Here is a 19,337-nt window from a genome sequence, read left to right as displayed (position 1 = left end):
TGTCAAACCCAACATGGGTATTTTTTGTCAGTTACTGCCTTGATGAAGTGCTTGAGAACATGAGAACTGAAAAATATCTATTCACACAATTCAGAAAATATTGACCAGAGAGTCAAATTCAGCCTCATTTAGCTATCATTATTAGTGTCTTATAACTTCACTTTACTCATCGGCAAAATGGGGATAAAATACTGTCTAAAGTAATTATACAATCATATACATATATATGAATTACATAACACATACACACACACACACACACACACACATATATATGCATAAGATAAAATTTTTGAATTTGCCAATATAGTGCCAGACCTGACATAGGCATGTCAAGAACTCTTGTTCTAAAAATTTCACAATTTGTATGGAAACACAAAAGACCCTGAATAGTCAAAGCAATCTTGAGAAAGAAAAACGGAGCTGGAGGAATCAGGCTCCCTGACTTCAGACTATACTACAAAGCTATAGTAATCAAGGCAGTATGGTACTGGCACAAAAACAGAAAGATAGATCAATGGAACAGGATAGAAAGCCCAGAGATAAACCCATGCACATATGGTCACCTTATCTTTGTTAAAGGAGACAAGACTATACAATGTAGAAAAGACAGCCTCTTCAATAAGTGGTGCTGGGAAAACTGGACAGCTACATGTAAAAGAATGAAATTAGAATGCTCCCGAACAACATACACAAAAATAAACTCAAAATGGATTAAAGACCTAAATGTAAGGCCAGACACTATTAAAATCTTAGAGGAAAACATAGGCAGAACACTCTATGACATAAATCACAGCAAGATCCTTTTTGACCCACCTCCTAGAGAAAGGGAAATAAAAACAAAAATAACAAATGGGACCTAATGAAACTTAAAAGCTTTTGCACAGCAAAGGAAACCATAAACAAGACAAAAAGACAACCTTCAGAATGGGAGAAAATATTCGCAAATGCAACTGACAAAGGATTAATCTCCAAAATTTACAAGCAGCTCATGCAGCTCAATATCAGAAAAACAAACAACCCAATTCAAAAATGGGCAGAAGACCTAAACAGACATTTATCCAAAGAAGATATACAGATTGCCAACAAACACATGAAAGGATGCTCAACAACACTAATCATTAGAGAAATGCAAATCAAAACTACAATGAGGGCTTCCCTGGTGGCGCAGTGGTTGAGAGTCCGCCTATTGATGCAGGGGACACGAGTTCGTGCCCCGGTCCAGGAAGATCCCCCATGCCATGGAGCAGCTGGGCCCGTGGGCCATGGCCGCTGGGCCTGCGTGTCCAGAGCCTGTGCTCCACAGCGGGAGAGGCCACAACAGTTGAGAGGCCTGCGTACAGAAAAAAAAACACAAAAAACCCTACAATGAGGTATCACCTCACACCAGTCAGAATGGCCATCATCAAAAAATCTACAAACAATAAATGCTGGAGAGAGTGTGGAGAAAAGGGAACCCTCTTGTGCTACTGGTGGGAATGTAAATTGACACAGCCATGATGGAGAACAGTATGGAGGTTCCTTAAAAAACTAAAAATAGAATTCCCATACGACCCAGCAATCCCACTACTGGGCACATACCCTGAGGAAACCATAATTCAGAAAGAGTCATGTACCACAATGTTCATTGCAGCTCTATTTACAGTAGCCAGGACATGGAAGCAACCTAAGTGTCCAGCGACAGATGAATGGATAAAGAAGATGTGGCACATATATACAATGGAATATTACTCAACCATAAAAAGAAATGTAATTGAATTATTTGAAGTGAGGTGGATGGACCTAGAGTCTGTCATACAGAGTGAAGTAAGTCAGAAAGAGAAAAACAAATACCATATGCTAACACATATATATGGAATCTAAAAAAAAAAAGGTTCTGAAGAACCTAGGGGCAGGACAGGAATAAAGACGCAGATGTAGAGAATAGACCTGAGGACACGGGGAGGGGGAAGGATAAGCTGGGATGAAGCGAGAGAGTGCATGGACAAACATATACTACCAAACATAAAATAGATAGCTAGTGGGAAGCAGCCGCATAGCACAGGGAGATCAGCTTGGTGCTTTGTGTCCACCTAGAGGGGTGGGATAGGGAGGGTGGGAGGGGGACGCAAGAGGGAGGAGATATGGGGATATATGTATATGTATAGCTGATTCACTTTGTTATAAAGCAGAAACTAACATACCATTGTAAAGCAATTATACTCCAATAAAAATGTTAAAAAAATGGATGAGAACCAGTGCATTATTTCAAAAAAAAATTCTAAAACTGAGAGGGTTTAAGTGAGTGTCATATGCATTTAGTGTTGAAGCAGTGACAGAAGGGATTGAGGAGGCACTTAATCTGCTTTTTCATCTGATTGACCATATTTCTTGGATGATTTCCCTTCTTCCCATCATGTTTTTCAAAAACACCTGGGTAGAGAAGGGATCGTGGTTTGGGGTAACCCTTTATACTCATGATATCACTCCAGCCTTAGTATTTCTTACACTCTGAGTTAAAATTCAGATTCTTGGGCCCCATCCCAGATCCTCTAGGTTCAGTGTGTTGGTGGGTGGAGTCAGACTGTATTTTTTTTTTTTTTGGCTGCCCCACGTGGCTTGTGGGGTCTTAGTTCCCCAAGCAGGGATTGAACCCGGGCCCACGGTAGTGAAAATGCTGAGTCCTAACCACTGGACTGCCAGGGAACTCCCACAAAGTCTGTGGTTTTAACAAGCCCTCCCAGGTGGTTCATATTTATACCCAAGCATGAGAACCATTTTCTAAAGAGAGAACTGGAATCCATGATGAAAAAGTTACTCCATCCAGAGCTGGAAAGTACTAAATGTTGGAGTGGCAGTTGGAGCTGGGCCAGTGGTAATGCAAGGGCTATGTGTTCTGTCCACTCGATCACATTGCCTTTTGGGGCTGTGCCAACTCAGCAGGGCCTGATGGTTTGTGAGGACTTGTTGGGAGAAGATGAAGAGGTACGGAGATGTAGAACCTTCTCCCACTTGTTTCTGGCAAACAAGCACTACATGACCACTCGCCTGCTACTCTCACCAAATCTCCAACAGCTCTGAAAGGGAACTCCTGCTGCAATCAATCCTGGCCACTCTACAAGATTATCAAGTCAATTAGCCCACCTGGGGAAAATGTGGGTTAGAAATATCCAACAATTCTTCAAAATCAGAGGAATAGAATAATGAACTAATTATACACAGTTCTACTGAAATTCTTTGCTTAAAAAAAAAACCCCAAACTCCATACTTGTAGACAGTGTTAAAAAAAAAAAAAGAACATAAATTGTTTCCCATTCTATTTATCTGTGCCCCCCAACCCTGTTTCCATAAAAACATATTAAATCCAAAACTTACAAAAATGATTTCTGGCTTATAATTTAAAGTGAATCAGTGAGAAAGGTATAATGACATAAATTTATGAGCACCTATTAGAAGGGTCTGGAATTATGCATTTTATGCAATTAAAGGTGCCCTAAGGAAGAAGAAAGGAGAAAAGGGGGAGAGGGAGACACTGGACAGAAAGTGATCCTAGGAGTCCCTCGGCCTCAAAGCCTGGAGCAAAGTGATGACCTGTGACTCTCCAGGCCTGATTCAGACTGTGGACCTGGATACCTGGTGACATCTGGGATCCCTGGAGGAATAAGCCTCCAAAGCTTTACAATAGATGACTTCTTCCTAGGAAGCTCTGGACTGAGATTGTCTTCCACACCACAGGGGGCACCTCATCATAACAAGTCTATCCAATGGAAGCTTCCAGAATACTCACCCCCGCATTTTTCCATACTTTTAAAACAATTTCTTGTCAAAATCCCAAACACCCTGTAGGGGAAACAGAATTAGATTATTAGTCTAAATGTATTGAGCCCTACCTTTAACTGGGACAAAAATGATGTGAATGCCATGAAATCAGTCTTACTATTTTTCATGGGAAGTTGAAAGGAAGCTCTCATTCAGAGATGTCTTAGGGGAAAGGAGGGTAAATGGAGGATGTATTTGAAATGGAGAATTTAGTCACTCTTACCCTTGTCTGTAAATACTAATTACTCCTTGTCTTTCTGAGGTGTTTTTGCTTGTGCATGTGTGTCTCCAAGATCTTATAACCCTCTGAGATAATCCTCCAGGGAAGCATGAGAAAACTGAAGCTGAGAAAAAGTAAGAGTTTCCTACGCACACTTTGATATCCTAGTTAAACATCCTTTTCGTTCATCTCTTGAGCCCTTTCTAGAATTCTTAAGAATCAGGAAGTTAAAGCACCAGTGACCTCTAGTGTCTAGCAGATTTAAATAAGTCTAAGGCAGGTGTGTTGAGTGAGAAAGTGAGTGAATGAATGAATGACAAAGTGGACTCACTTTCCTGTTTTCCAGCTCAACACTGAAAAGAAGGGGAGATGCCACAAGTACACTAAGGACAGTGCAATGAAAACACTTGTCCTGAGTTTTCACCTCAGCGAATAAAAAAATCTTGTTGTAAAGTTTAAGTTGTGCTATTTTAACTAAAAGAAAGTCTAAGGAATATGAATCTTGGTGTCCATCAACTAAGGGGTTGACCTGAGAAAGCTGGAAAGGAAATTTGCTTTTTCAGAGGGAACTAAAATTCAGGAAGTTCTTAGGCAATAATGAGACAATTTAGGCCTCTGATGGGAGAATTAGAATCTGAGGAACAAGCCCAGGGCTGCAGGGAAGGAAATTTGAGGCAGAGAGCAGCTGGCACGGAAGTGTCTGCCTGATTTCTGTCTGGATGTGAACTTGAAACCTTCCATCCACGGGTCAGGCCGTGGGCAAAGCATTAGAACTGGATTAACCACAGAGGTTCCACTAAAATTCACAGTCCATGTCTCACCTAGTACATTCCGTTCCCTGATTTAAATTTCTAATAATTTCATCAAATCATCTCCTTTTTTAGTGATTTTGTATAGGTGATTCTGCCTTTGTTTAAAAAAACCCCACACAATTCATTTAGTGGTTAAATATCTGAAGTTGATAAACAGCCAGCATCTTATCTCAGTTATACTCACTCTCTGCTCTGACTCACCCATGAGGCGCCCCTTTGAAGGCCGAGAATCAAAGCAGAAAGTTCTTGCTCCATCTCTCAAACCCCCCAAAATGTCCTGAGTAGCAATGGAGCAGAGTCACAGAAACAACTGCAGGGCTGAGCAGGTCTTGAGAGAATTCGAGTATGTGCCAACTACCTGATGAGGAGTACTCAGACTGCCTTAGACAATGAAGTTCCCATCAATCCAGAACGAAGAATAAAAGAACACCCAGAGCTTATCCTACCAACAGGAAAGTCTGACTCTCGTTTACACAGCTAATGAGCCATAGTTACACAGCTAACCCCTCCATGCTTTTCTCCTAATGCTAAATAGGACTGATCCTTCTTGGGAATCTGAATCTGGCAGAAATAAAATCCTCTTCACAATACTCACAAGTTGGAACATCAAATCCCGTGCTGAATCAGCTAGAGAGCTGGGCTGTCTGACTGAGGAAAAACTGAGGCTCCTAACAGCTGACAATAGACAAAACTGGCCATGTGCTGGGTGGGGCCTACGATGCTATTTCTGAAAAGTGTGAAACCTCAGAACTTTCTCCTGAGAAGGTACATTTTTGGGATGGAACTCAGCTTGGATTTGCAACCATAAGAATCAAAAGAGAGAGTTCAAACAGCACATAGCTTACAGTAGGACAGAATATTTCCAAAATAAGGCAGAGGTGTTGGCCCAGGAATCCCCAGCTTCTTAAAAAGTCCATGTGAGTAAGTCCCATATCTATAAAGAAAGAGAAAAACCAGGTCACAGGAATTGTGGAATAAGTGCTGGAGCTGGCCAGTCACTGACTCAGAACTGGAACAGTCAACCTTGGGAGGTAACATGTGGGTGATAAATAATATCAGCAACTCCAAAAGCATATTTTCTTCACTCATCATTTCCTTCCCCACCTCCACTGTGAGACCCACAGAAGGTAATGATGATTAGCTAAAAGCAGCTGAAGTCTCCATGATCTCAATCCGAGATTGAATACTTGATAAATGTTCCCAAATTTGAGTGTTCCTGAAAAGCTGAGGCTGGAATTCTTCCAGAAAATTCATTCATGCTTATTTAGATTCTCATTCTAGGTTGAAAGGGGAAACATTTTTTTTCAGTTCTGATAATGAATCTTGCTTAACTTCGTCCACTCGATAAGAGACAGTTACTGAGAGCCGAATGTGACAGTGTTCTTACAGATTGCTTGGAGACTTGCTTTTCCTTACCTCTATGCCCTGACCCCATGTTGGGATCTGATTCTTCTGAAACCTATTTACAGAAATAGGCCTTGGAGCAACCAGTGTTTTTATTTCTATGGAATGCAAACTGCATTCAAGGATTCCATTGCCATCGTGGAAATATGAGTCCCTTTCAGCTACACCCAAGTCTCTGTTGTCATGCAATGTGGTTGACGTGGGCTACAGAGAAGGGTGATTAACCATATGTTCCATGAATGAAACTGTACAGAGGAATCAATGACTAAGGGATCCATTTCCAGATCATTCCCCCATCATGGTACCTGGTCTTCCAACCAGTGACACTCACCTGCTAAGTGTCCCCGGCACACTCATTTTTTGGAAGGTATTAGTAACAAAGCAGTTACTTTACTGTCTCTCTGTGTTAACTGTCTCCACAACCCGGTAAGTTCTGACACTCCCTGTGACAGACCTGCTGGCAACGCATCTTTACGTTTCCTGTGTGGAATCCCACAGCTGGGGGTTTTGAAATCTTGCAAGCATTCTCATTCCTGTGTTTCTGAGAGATAACAGAGTGGAGGAGAAGAGAAGCTGAGCAAAGAGATTGCCAGCAAAGGTTTTAAACATGAACTTGCTAGGCCTCCAAGACTAACACAGTAGAGGCAAATTAGGAAAGTATGCTATGGATAAATGGTTCAACATGCTCTACAAGCCATTTTCCCTAAAAGATAAGGGGCTCTTCCAAACTTCAGGTACTTTCCTGTGGATAGCAAAAGATGTATCATACAAGATAGAATGAATAAGCATAAAATGTTCTGGAATGGTTGATGAAGACTTTGTCTCTTCCTGTTTGGAGTTTAGACTTTACGGTAGTACAAGACTAAATATTCTCTACAAATCCAGCAAACCTTATAATACGTGATAAAATAAACCCCCCAAATTGCGTGAAAGGACGTGCCTGTTGGACAGGCCCAATAGGTACTTTGGCCAAGCCCCGCTGGGTGTTTCTACCCTTTCTCCAGAGCAGTTGGTGGAGGTCTGAGCACCAACTGCCAAAAAAGGGGGTGGCCTGGGCTATTCCACCCAGGTCCTTCCTTTGCCATCACAACCAGGGCAGATCAAATTCTGCTTCTGACATTTCAATGGGTTACATGAATTCAAAAGTGATGCCAAGGGCTTCCCTGGTGGCTCAGTGGTTAAGAATCTGCCTGCCAATGTAGGGGACACAGGTTCAAGCCCTGGTCTGGGAAGATCCCACATGCCACGGAGCAACTAAGCCCGTGCACCACAACTACTGAAGCCTGCACACCTAGAGCCCATGCCCTGCAACGAGAAGCCACTGCAGTGAGAAGCCCGCACACCGCAAAGAGCAGCCCCTGCTCGCTGCAACTAGAGAAAGCCCACATGCAGCAACAAAGACCCAGTGCAGCCAAAAATAAATAAAGAAATAAAAGAAATAAATAAGAGAAAAAAGTCTCCAAGTATTAAAAAAGAAAAAGAAAAAGTGATGCCAAGCAATTGAGCGACCGTGTCAGAACACTGATCCCAAGGAAAGATTTCGTCTAGTGTCTAAACTTACAAGGCTCCACATCAAGGCAGAAAGTGGGCTCGGTGAATTCTTTGCTTTCTTTCCAACTTCCCTCTTTCTGGTAGAGTAATGCTGCTTTGGGTAAAAAGGAAGGGGCTAACAGTAAAGCCAATCATTTTTATAGTCTTTACATTTTGTTGGCATTAAGGAGAGCTTTGCCTGCAGCTACTGACTCTTGGCTGCATCAGTATCTTCTAAGGCTGCAGGAATGTTTGCTTCATGGTGACATTGTCTAGTGCTGGACCCGCTGCCAGACGGACCACACAGTGTGGCTTAGATGGTGTCCCTTCCCCCAGGCCTCAAGCAGAGGAGATGCTAAATCTGCTGACCCGCTGTGGAACCAAGGGAGGTTTGCTCTGAGGAATGAGGAATATTTTCCCCCTTCATCCTGACCCCACCTGGATGCCTCTCACATCATCACTGGCTTCCAGGCACAATTACTCACCTGCCCTGAGAGATTAAAATAACCTATTGTCAGGTATATTTAAAACAATCTGTATCATAGATGTATATACATACTTTACACTAGATTCATTTTCCTCACTTTGTTCTAGAAGTGTGAGTTTATATACCTACCTTTATGGTAAAAAATACTGAACAGCAGCCCTCTTTTATCCCCCCCAAAAATATGCTGGAAATAGTTTTACATCAGTAAAAAAAACTGGTATTAAATAGAATGAAATTAAACCATATCAATTAATTTTATAATGTTATCAGAAGGAAAATTTGTCACCACAATGCCTTGAATTCTCACCCATCTTTCAAAGAAGCGAAATGAGGTATATATTATCTATGTTCATGTCATCATGATTTCCTACACTCAATGAAGCTGAAGTGGAGAAAGAGGTCAAATGTGACATGGAGGAGGCTTTCCCTACTCACTCTGCTCTCCTACCCTGCTCCATGATGCCAAGAAAGGAATTCCTCTGCTAGGTGGTTTGGATTCGTCCTCCTGTACTGTATTAAAGGGAAATAAATATTTTAAATACAAACTGCCTTTTAGGTCTCATGCCTTTGCAGACTGTTAGCAGACTTCAGACAAGGTGAAAATAAGTGTATATACTAATGCTAACTCTCCCAGAGACTGGAAGAAAAGGTGAAGGAAATGACTAAAATTTCCAGATTTCTGCCATGACTCCTCTGATCTAAAGATTCCTCATTTGGGGCTAGATCGTTCTGCATAGTACAGGGTGGGGGACTTAAATCCTAGGAAGGGAGTGCAGGTGGGCACAGAAAAGGGGGAGGGCTGAGTCTGAAGAGAAGGGTGATCAGTCTCCAGCCCCACCCCGAACAAAGTCAGGGTACACCAGTTGTCTTGTGTAAATGATACCTGTGATGGGAAGGAAGGAAGAAGGAACCCCCAAGTGGCACAGGGGCCAATCCTTCTAGAGGTCTTTTGCAGCAGACACAGAACCCAGAAGGTGAAAGTAATGAGACAAAAACCCAAGTTCCTTCTTCCTGCCTCCAGGATCCCGAAGCTTGGGAAGGGGTGAGGACTGCACTGCACATGGGCCAGTTGTTTCAAATCTGCCTTTGCTGGATTCTGGTTGGTTAGTCTAGGTCTATGCAAACTTGCAGTCAATCAGAAAATCATCCACAGGAGTAAATAATTGTCATTAAATCCTCCTAACTACAATAATAGGAACTTGGGGGTCTGGGTGGGCGTTAACTCCTTCAACAGATCTGGGTAAGGTCAATAGTAAACTTTTTGGTTTGTAGCACACAATTATTAAGCAACTTCCCCTCCATTAACTTTGATCTTCAAACAGTAAAGGGAAAGGGGGACACGATTAGCACCCCAAGTCCAAGGTTACAGAGGAGATGAGCCTGGACAGTTACTCACAGATTGAGGAGCATCAGGCTGGTTGCCAGGAGAACCCAGGTTTCCATGGAAAAGCTTGGGATCAGGTCCATGGCCACTTTCCTCCGTGATTCCCTCCTCTGAGTTTCCCTTCAGCTGCATGTGCTGCTCTTTGCCTGCCTCTGAGTGTGGAGCTTCGGTCATGTCAGGTGGAGATTGAGCGAGGCTGGAAAGTTTATGTGCTGAGAAGGGAGTGGAACTGGAGCTGCAGCCAACAGAAGGGCCACCTGTGCTCCATCTGCAGAGCTCTGTCTGCCTTGATATTTGGCAAAGCATCATGGACACTCCAGTTTGACCTCTCTTGAGTTCTTACTCTGTAGAAAATCAATAAACAACTCAATCAGTAAGCCCAAAGGTCACAGAAAGTCAACTAAACCCACTGGCCTTGAATCACTACTAATCTGCCTTTGTCTCCATGGCTGCCCACACTACAGAATACTTGAAATCCTTCAAACAAGAGAAGTCTACAGATTGTTACCCATGCAGCTTTTTTCTTCCTAGAAATGTCCCTGCCAGCAAAGAATCAGTGTTTCAATTTCTATGCATTCTCACCAACATTTGCTTTTTATCTTTTCTTTTATGATAGCCACCTAGTGGTTGTGAAGTAGTAAAATTTCTGGAATTCTGACATTTGCAACTGCAAAGTCAAAATGGTTAAGAATCTGTGAGAATTTGCCATAGATAGAGGAAGACAAGCAAACGTTGTGGTTGCAAACTGCCCCACGGTGGCTCTTGAGCTTTCTATGGACTCCAGGGATATCTATGCTCCTATTGTGTGGACAGCTGACTAGTAGGGATCCACTGAATGTGACTGATATGCAGGCCCTAAGTGAGTTATTTAAACTGTCTCAGCCTCAGTTGCCTAATCTATAGAATGAGTGTTAATAATTATGTCTTTCCCCGGACTTCCCTGGCGGTCCAGTGGTTAAGACTCCGCACTTCCAATGCAGGGAGGAGGGGTTCGATCCCTGGTTGGGGAACTAAGATCCCACACGCCGTGGGACACAGCCAAAAAAGAAAAGAAGAAAAAAAGTTATGTCTTTCCCTCCTAAAAGAGCCCAGACCACACCAGCCCCCGGTTCCAGGCTTGGGACCTGGATCTGTGAGTCGGCCTCCTAGTGGCTTTGAGTGAAGAGAACATGTGACCTTGTCCATCAGATACCTGACCCTTACCAGACCCTCTAGAAATGTCCACTCAATACGAGATCAAAAAGTTCAACTAGTGGCTAATACACGAGTGTTATAGTGTAGTCCAAGTTATGAAATGTATATTTTGTTAGCAAGAGGAGGAGACATGAGTTCAAATTGGAGTTGAAAAGATAATTAAAAGGTTGGGAGTTTGCTGACTCTAAACTCCTTTTTTCCTTCTTATTGATTGTGTTTAAATGCCTCTTTTGCCAACTGCTGTGTGTGGAGCCACTGAGTCATAAATGTTCAGGACATTATTTCCTGGATTCTAATTGGGGCTGGGGGTGTCTGTCCAGCTGTGTGAGCTCAGGGCCCTGAGCAGGCCCTCCAGCCCCAGGTCTCCCCACCCCTGTAGGATGTCAAAGACCCTGGGTTGAAACCCCTCCCACTCTCCTCCTCCTACCCTGGGGCAGAAATTGTTTCTAAAAAGTTCCCAGAGTTGAGTCCATTGTTGGCAGAGAAAAGATAAATCCCAAAGGAACAACAAAGAGCTCATTCCCTCCTTACAGACACCGTGTATTCATGAAATTCAGCCAGTACTTCCAGGCAGTTACCAGATCCCTCACCCTGAGCCGCACGTTCCTCCCCCAGTTACTGGGAGTATTGGCTGCTACTGATTAAAGGCTGTCCTGTTCTCTAGAGAATCTCCCCCGGGCCAAATTGAAGCCACTTCACCTGGGAGCTTGTTCATCCTGGGGGATGGGAGGGCCAATCAATGACTCACTGATGGGTTGTGAAAGGCTGGCCCCTGCCTCCAGTTTGGACCTACTCTGGGTTACAAAATTGTCTCCGAGCTCTCTGTGGGGTTGGGCTCCACAGAGAGCACATCTTCACTCAGCTTTTCCTCTTCCTGCACCCAGCTCCCTTCATTCAATTATCCTGAGAGCACTTTCTCAGTCAAGTACTTGTGCTAGAACCCCCACCTCAGGCTCTGCTTTTGGGGAACCCGACCTAAGACAGTGGCTGAGCCTGAGCTAATGTGTTCACAGTGACATTCAGCTGAGGGGCATAGAAGCACTGAAATTCAGCCAAATTCTCTGGTCCAAGCTATGCAAGGGATGGGGGGCTTGTTTCATTTGCCCAAAGCCACTGATTAGTCTAGACTCAGCTATGGAAGGTGCTAGGATTTGAAACCCAGGAGCTCCAGCTTCAGATCCCCCCATCTCTCAGTCACAGTGTGGTGCCTGCCTCCTTAGAATAAAATAAGACAAAGAAAACTAAGGTGAGAGAGTGGGGAGAGCTGTATAAGCCCAAAGAAAGTTGCCTTTGTGACCCTCTCCCCACAATCACAAACTTACTGAAAAATCTTTTGAAAGAACCATTTTCCTGACCCTTCTCTGAGTAAGTCACCAACTTCATATTTCACACCACCTGAATGACCCACAGACGACGACATCTCTACATGACCACAATATGACCTCCAAGTCAGGAAGTTAACGCTGACACATCACTGCCGTCTAACCTCAGAGCCCCCAGTTCCCCACCTGTCCCAACAATGTCCTTGTAGCAGAAGGACCCAGCCCTCGAGTTGTGTTTACATATCACCTCTCTGTAGTCTCCTTTGTCTGGAACATTTTCAGTCTATCTTTGGTTTTCAAGACGTTGACTCTTTCAAAGATTCCAAACCAGTTACAGACAAGGAGGAAAATGTTCCTCGGTTTGGGTTTGCCTGACTCTTTTCAGGATTTCCTTCAGGTTTGCCTCCTTGGCGGGAATATCACACAGGTGAGATGAGTTCTTCTCACTGCATCCTATCAGGTGACTCAAGATCAAATCATCCTGTTCCTGATGCTGCTCTCTGATCCCTTGAAAGGAGTGTCTGCCAGGTTTCTCCACTCTGAAGTTACCCCTTCCCCTCTATAATTAATGGGTATTTTGAGCAGCACTACTTTGAAGCTATGTAAGTTTCCTCTTCAAATTGCAATTCATTCATTAATTTATTTACATATATCTGTATGTACTTATGTTTTCCTATTTTCTTGAGTGGCTTAACAACTCTTACTATCCTTATTTATTATCATGCTCAAATGGTCCCTGATTTGGTCAGTGGAAGCCCCTCAGGCTGGTTCTGTGTCCTTTTGTCATGTCGATGTTTAACATTTCCTTGTCTTCTAGCCCAAGATGTTCCATGGGCATCATGTACTTTCCCAGTCCTGGAATCAGCCATTTCTCTAAGAAGTCCTGGCTCCTTTCCGTGGGAAATGATCTTTATAAGCCAAGATCTGGGCACGAGGTGTGCTTATTGCTATTTTGGTGTTTTGTTTCTAAACCATATCAGTAGAGAAAAGTAGGCAATATGCATTTTTATACACACACACATACACACATTTCTATCTATCATCTATCTATCTATCTATCGTCTATCTATCATCATCTATCTATCTTTCTATTATCTGTCTATATCATCTAGCTAGCTCTCTTCTACATATGTAGAAAAGCATGGATTTACACTACACATTCAGTTTCAATTGCTGACTCCACGGGATTTATTCTGGTTTCTCCCTCTCCGACTCAGTGACTCTCTTCTCCAACAGTGAGAATTCTGCCTTCCATCATCCTTTATATACTTACTTACTTGATCACTCCTCCTTTGTGTAGCTAGTCCTCACTTCATTCCTTTCCACTCATGGATGACCTCCTCAACTTACTTGCATTCTCCACACCCTATTTAGCCTCTGGCTGCCCTTACCAGGCCACGCATATGAGTGGGCAACATTCTCACCTTGCTTGGGTTCCCACACTCATGCCAGGCTGCTGTTCCTGTGGACACTTTCCCCTCCCTACTCAGTCTCTGACTTGGAGTCACTGTGCCTCCCTTCTCTGCCCCCACCCTGCACTGTGTGCCTGCCCACCTTCTGTCACCCCACCCCCCAATGACTTTAGGACTGGATTATCCAGGAAGGGAAGGCAAGGCGGGAAAGGAAAAATGGAGGGAGGGGGCAGAAAAGGGAAAGGAAGAGCCCTGGGCAGCTTCTGATACCAACTGAAACTGATCAGTGCTTGTAGCCTTTCTGCCTGAACAACTGACCAATTAACCATCTTTTATTTCACATTCATTGTGGTTAAGACAGTTGGGAGTTGAGGATGGAATGCAAAGAGGTGTGAAAAACATCTTTCCTGCCTTCCAGAAACATCAGGGGAGATGAGATGAAAACATTAAATCAAAACAAATAATATAAGTTTCTCAGTTGAGCGTTACAAAAAATATGTGCTCCAAAAAAGGTAGGTATAAACTACGAATATACTTTCTAAGCAATAGGCAAAGTCGCAAAATAGGCTCTTACCTATTTAATAGGAGTCAAATTGGAGTATTGATAAAGTCCCCAACCAACCAGTGATTTTGATGGTCAAAAGCAAGTAGTCACTGAATCTCCCTGATTCAGTTGTATACATTCCTCCCTAATGTGCACAAAGGCATCAGATTATACTTTTGTAAAGAGATGTTTATTGACTTGCTCAATATAATATTTAATTTAGAATATTCAAAATAAAATCTGTGATATAAATGTCACTACTTCAGTCATCACAATCATTCTTATTTTCATTAGAGTTTGTGAGAAATCTTCATTCCGATCAGTGCTCAGGAGGAGCAGATGGTCCTAAGTGGGGTGTGGTGGGGTGGAGATAGTTCTGTGAGAACCAGATAAGCTGAGTTTGCATATCTGGCACTTATTAATCACCTCTTTTATATGACACAATGCATAACACTCCACGTAGACAGTGAGAAAGCTAAATGAATGTGCAGAATCTCTAGTCATCCACCAATTGCAGTAGGTGAATCCCATCTTCATTTCTGTGTTTTATCACAAAGTAAATCAAGGCCTCTGTTGTCCTGGGATGCAGCTTCCTTGAAGAACAAAGCGCAAGTCCTTAGGGAAAGTCAGGCTCCAGTTAAGGTCCCATCTCTGGGCTCAACCATTAGAATAATGGGTTTTTCTAGTTGAAGAAGTACCTGAGGGCTTAATTTCAGGTGCGTCTGCAACAGTTAAACAAACACGTGAGAATCGAATAATGAAGCACGGCCAGCAAGAGAAACAAAGTATTGATATATAAGATACATTATGGACAATAATGCTTTACAAATATATAACAGCTAGTTTTAGTATCATATACCTTTGATTCTTTTTTAAAAATTACAAATTCCATGTATTTAATAGATACAGGGATAGTCAGCTTATCTGTTTTTCATAGGGTGAACTTTAATAGTCGTGTCTTTCAAGGAACTGGCCACATTTATGATAAAATATATGGAGTAAACTTGTTTGCCGCATTCCCTTATTATCTTTTTATTAAATTAAAATTTCCACCTATTGAGACATAACTGTCTTACAGGAGTGCATAAGTTTAAGGTGCACAGCATAATGATTTGACGTACATATGTCGTGAAATTATCACCACAGTAAGTTTCATTAACATCCACGAGCTCATAGATACAAAGAAAAAATATTGTTTCCTTCAGGTGATAGCTCTCAGGATCTACTCTCTTAACAACTTTCCTATACACCATACAGAAAGGTTAACTAGGGCCATCATGTTGTACGTGGCATCTCTAGTACTTATGTATCTTATAACTGGAACTTGGTAGCTTCATCCAATCTTCCCGCCTTATTTTTGATTGTTTATACTTATTCTTTAGGTTGTGTCAAGACGAGATAGTGAAAGCATTCATCCATCATTCTTTCCACAAAATATCTATTGAGCGCTTATTTCATACCAGGCTAGAGACAAAAATCTGGTTGGCTTGTGTTCTTTTTTTGATTTAACTTTTAGGTACAAAGGATGAGGTTTAAAAATTTACCAGATTCTTAGGCATTATGGCCAACTCTCTTGAGCCATGTAAAGATAATTTTGTGTCCATTGAAACTTGCAAGGTAATCCTAGTAGGAATCACACATGTTAATTACATCGGGCTTCCTCAACTTCTGCAGAGTCCAGTCACCTCTCCCAGTAGAACCCATCCAGTTTCATGATCAGAAGAGGTCGTTGTGAAGCATTATGCCTGTTTTTTTTTTTAACATTTCCTGTCTCCCAAATGTAGTGGAAATGGTGAACTTCTGACGACCTACAGTGTTTGTTCCAGTACTTTTAGCCCTTTTCTCACCCAGTCACTCCTTCAGTGTTGGGGGAACCAACAGAGTGACCTTCTAATCTCAGTTGACTGAAGGGCAAACAAATGTCATGGAGGAGAGAAGCCCCAGCCTGTGGATGCCTGGGTGGAGCTTCAGGGAGCATCTGCCCTTCCCAGGTGTGCCAGAGGCCCCCTTTCTCTCAGGGCTAAGTCCCCTTTCTATACACACCTACACTATGGACACACAGATGCCCACAAGTAAAATGGAAACTGTCTCTATCCTCCTCTTCCCTGAGAAAGCCTACTCAAATGGGGTAGCTGCTTACTGAATGTGTGACTCCTAGAAAAAAGCCTTATTACAGGGCCGTGCTTGATATGAATGAACAATGGCAACTGTTCTTTGTGCTCCTCAGAGGAGAGATTCCAGATCTTTCTATAAATGTAACACCTTGTTATTTTAAAATTTCAAATGACATGCATATATGTCCCCAGCAGATAGACATACACATGTACACCAGGCATGTACACAAATGTCATTTGTTAAATTTCAAAAGTTCAAATTGTTCACAATTTGTATCCAAGAACTCTAATCAATTGCACATCTAACTCCTTAAGCATTTGCTGGGTGACTGGGAGGCATCGTTCAGAGTTTACGAAAGGAATAAAATGAGAGGCTACAGTTAAAGACGTTCATAGGTGTAAAGAAAACATAGGAACCAAACTGGATGGTTCCATGACAAAGTGTTAAGTTAGGTGGTAGGAACCATGATGCCAGCCTGTGGTGACTGATACAGAGCAGAGGGGACAGTGGGCTGTGGACTGGGTGGGGAGGGCTCCATGAAGGGGCTCGGGATTGAGCTAGAACTTGAAGGGGGAAGAACAGAATGGGGGTGGGGAAGAGCACACATAGAGTTATTATTAGAAGGTAAAGGGAGCCCACCTTGATGGCAGCAGGACCCCTGGAAGGTGAGGGGGCTGTGGGAGTCCTTCACATCTGGCAGAAATGCTTTCCAGCAGAGGTTCTCACCGTGACTACACAGGAGAATCCGCGGGAGTGCTTTGAATGCCACACTCCCGGTGAATTATTTTAGAATAAATGAGATGACCTAGGCATCAGGATTTTTTAAAGCACCACAATAATTTCATTATACAAGCAGTGGCCGAGGACCACTGCCAGGAGAGCTTCTGTAAGTTCTGGTGGAGAAGAGCATCACTGAAGAGCCATGATGTGGTCGTCACTGCTCTCATGACTGCACACACCTCCCCTTCCTTCCGGTGGACTTGAAATTTAAAATATTGCTGAGGTTCAAAAGACTGCAAAGAATCATGTTATGCTAACTGCATTGACTCTAGATGACCTTTACAGTTGGGTCATTACAAAGCCACAGGCTTAGCTATCCAGAGCTGAAGGACCCTTAAAGGTCACAGATGGCTCCAAATACATTCATGTCCAATATGACAAATTATTCCTTGAATAGAACACATTCATATATATATGTGTGTGTGTGTGCGTGTGTATATATATATACATATGATATCTATCTATCTATATCAGTTTTAAAAACTCACAATAAACACAATTAATGCAGCTAGGTAACTGTCTGACCTGTGTTTCTTTGCAAGGTTTGAAGGATAAGCTCTGCAGGACTTTGACAACAGCAAGTTTCACGTTCATGATACCAAGTCTCATACCAATGCAGTTTCGGGGTCCAGTTCCAAAAAGCATGTGTGTGTAAGGATTTCTGCTCTCCTTGTTCTTCTTACTGAACCTGGTTCCACGGCAGTAGATGAAACAAATTAATGAAACAGAAAAACCACAAGAGCTCAAAGTCTGAGGTTTAACTGAAACACTCAACTAGTAGCATTAGGGATGCCTGTGTGAGCTAGTCATTGAATCCTGCTGTGGTGATTTTGCTATGAGAAAGGTAAACTCCAGATCCTTCCCATTCCCTGGACCCTATAGGAGCTTTCAGTCCTGTTGAGGAGATGAGATGAATGCTGTTTAAAAAAAAATTTATCTCTAAACACTAAATTTACATTCAGGCAGTGAGATGTTCATGCTCTGAACTGATTGAAGGAAACGTGGGTTCCCACCTCCACGCACACTGATGTCGGTCATGTGCTCATGGGGGAAGGAAGAAGGAGAATCATCTCCCAGGATTTAAATTGTCATTTCCCCCTTGTATTCCCTTCCTTCCCGTCCCCTTGTGTCTGTCTGTCTGTCTGTCTGTCTCCCCCACAGCACAGTATGCTTAGGTCACAATTACCTAACTATATGACGCTACTATAGAATAACCACTGATTTCCTTGTCTATCTGTTCCACTAGCCTATAAATTCCTTGATGGTTAGACCTCTGTTTTATTCAAATTTGACTCCTCAGTATTTGAATATATTAAGGAAAAATATGGAATTGTGGAAAGTGATAATAGCATTGCGATTATGTATATTTTAAAGAGTCCCTACTTTGCAAAACATTTTGGAATATTTACAGACACTGTGACTTCAAATAATATGGGAAGATGGAGGAGGGTAGCAGTAGCTTGTGGATGGAGCAGAGACATGGGATGGTTGTTGGGCAGGGAATGGGCACATATAGATACATTAGGAGTCTTCCATAGACTAGTGCCTATAGAATATACTTGTGCATATGTCAAAAATTCTCCATGATAGGCTTTTCTGTAAACATTTGGATTTCTCACTGTCTTGCCGAGTCCCTGACACACAGGTGAGCACTAACTCTCTGCTCGACGACTGAATGAATCAAAAATGAATTGGGAGGGGCTTCCCTGGTGGTGTAGTGGTTGAGAGTCCGCCTGCCGATGCAGGGGACACGGGTTCGTGCCCCGGTCCGGGAGGATCCCACATGCCGCGGAGCGGCTGGGCCCGTGAGCCATGGCCGATGAGCCTGCGCGTCCGGAGCCTGTGCTCCACAACGGGAGAGGCCACAACGGTGAGAGGCCCGCGTACCGCAAAAAGAAGAAAAAAAAATGAATTGGGAGATTAGGATTGACATAAATACACTACCATGTGTAAAATAGATGGCTAGTGGCAACCTGTGGTATAGCACAGGGAGCTCAGTTCTGTCCTCTGTGACGACCTAGATGGGCAGGATGGGGGAAGATGAGGGGAAGGTCCAAGAGGGAAGGGATATAAGTAAACATACAGCTGCTTCACTTTGTTGTACAGCAGAAACTAACACAACATTGTAAAGCAATTATACTCCAATAAAAAATAAATAAATAAGTAAAGTGAAGCGAAATGAACAACAACAACAGCAAAAAAGAAATAATAGTGAGTGGTCTCTGGTTTTAGGTTCATGAAGCTGCAGGAGAGGGAGCTACTGAGCTTCAGGGAAACACAGAGGTTCCCTGGGCCAGAAAACAGAGGACTTGGTCCACTCTGACTTCCTGTTTCA

The 19,337-nt window shown here is 42.8% G+C and overlaps 1 protein-coding gene across 1 annotated transcript in view; it reads right to left on the bottom strand.

The window, feature by feature from the left end:
• Positions 1 to 8,960: 8,960 nt before the first annotated feature.
• The window catches only part of LOC308628315 (cytochrome P450 3A24-like), a gene marked incomplete at both ends in the record, with an annotated part of 35,261 nt that continues 24,884 nt past the window's right edge, over positions 8,961 to 19,337 (bottom strand). Inside the window, 4 exon segments of the mRNA XM_081255143.1 lie at positions 8,961 to 9,134; positions 9,648 to 9,847; positions 17,073 to 17,220; positions 17,528 to 17,690. Of these exon segments, the coding sequence (XP_081111269.1) occupies positions 8,961 to 9,134; positions 9,648 to 9,847; positions 17,073 to 17,220; positions 17,528 to 17,690 (685 nt within the window).

This window comes from Mesoplodon bidens (assembly GCF_964165515.1).
Source record: "Mesoplodon bidens genome assembly, chromosome: 15".
Taxonomy (NCBI): domain Eukaryota; kingdom Metazoa; phylum Chordata; class Mammalia; order Artiodactyla; family Ziphiidae; genus Mesoplodon; species Mesoplodon bidens.
Note: the sequence above shows the minus strand (reverse complement) of the source record. Positions and strands in the feature narration are given on the sequence as shown.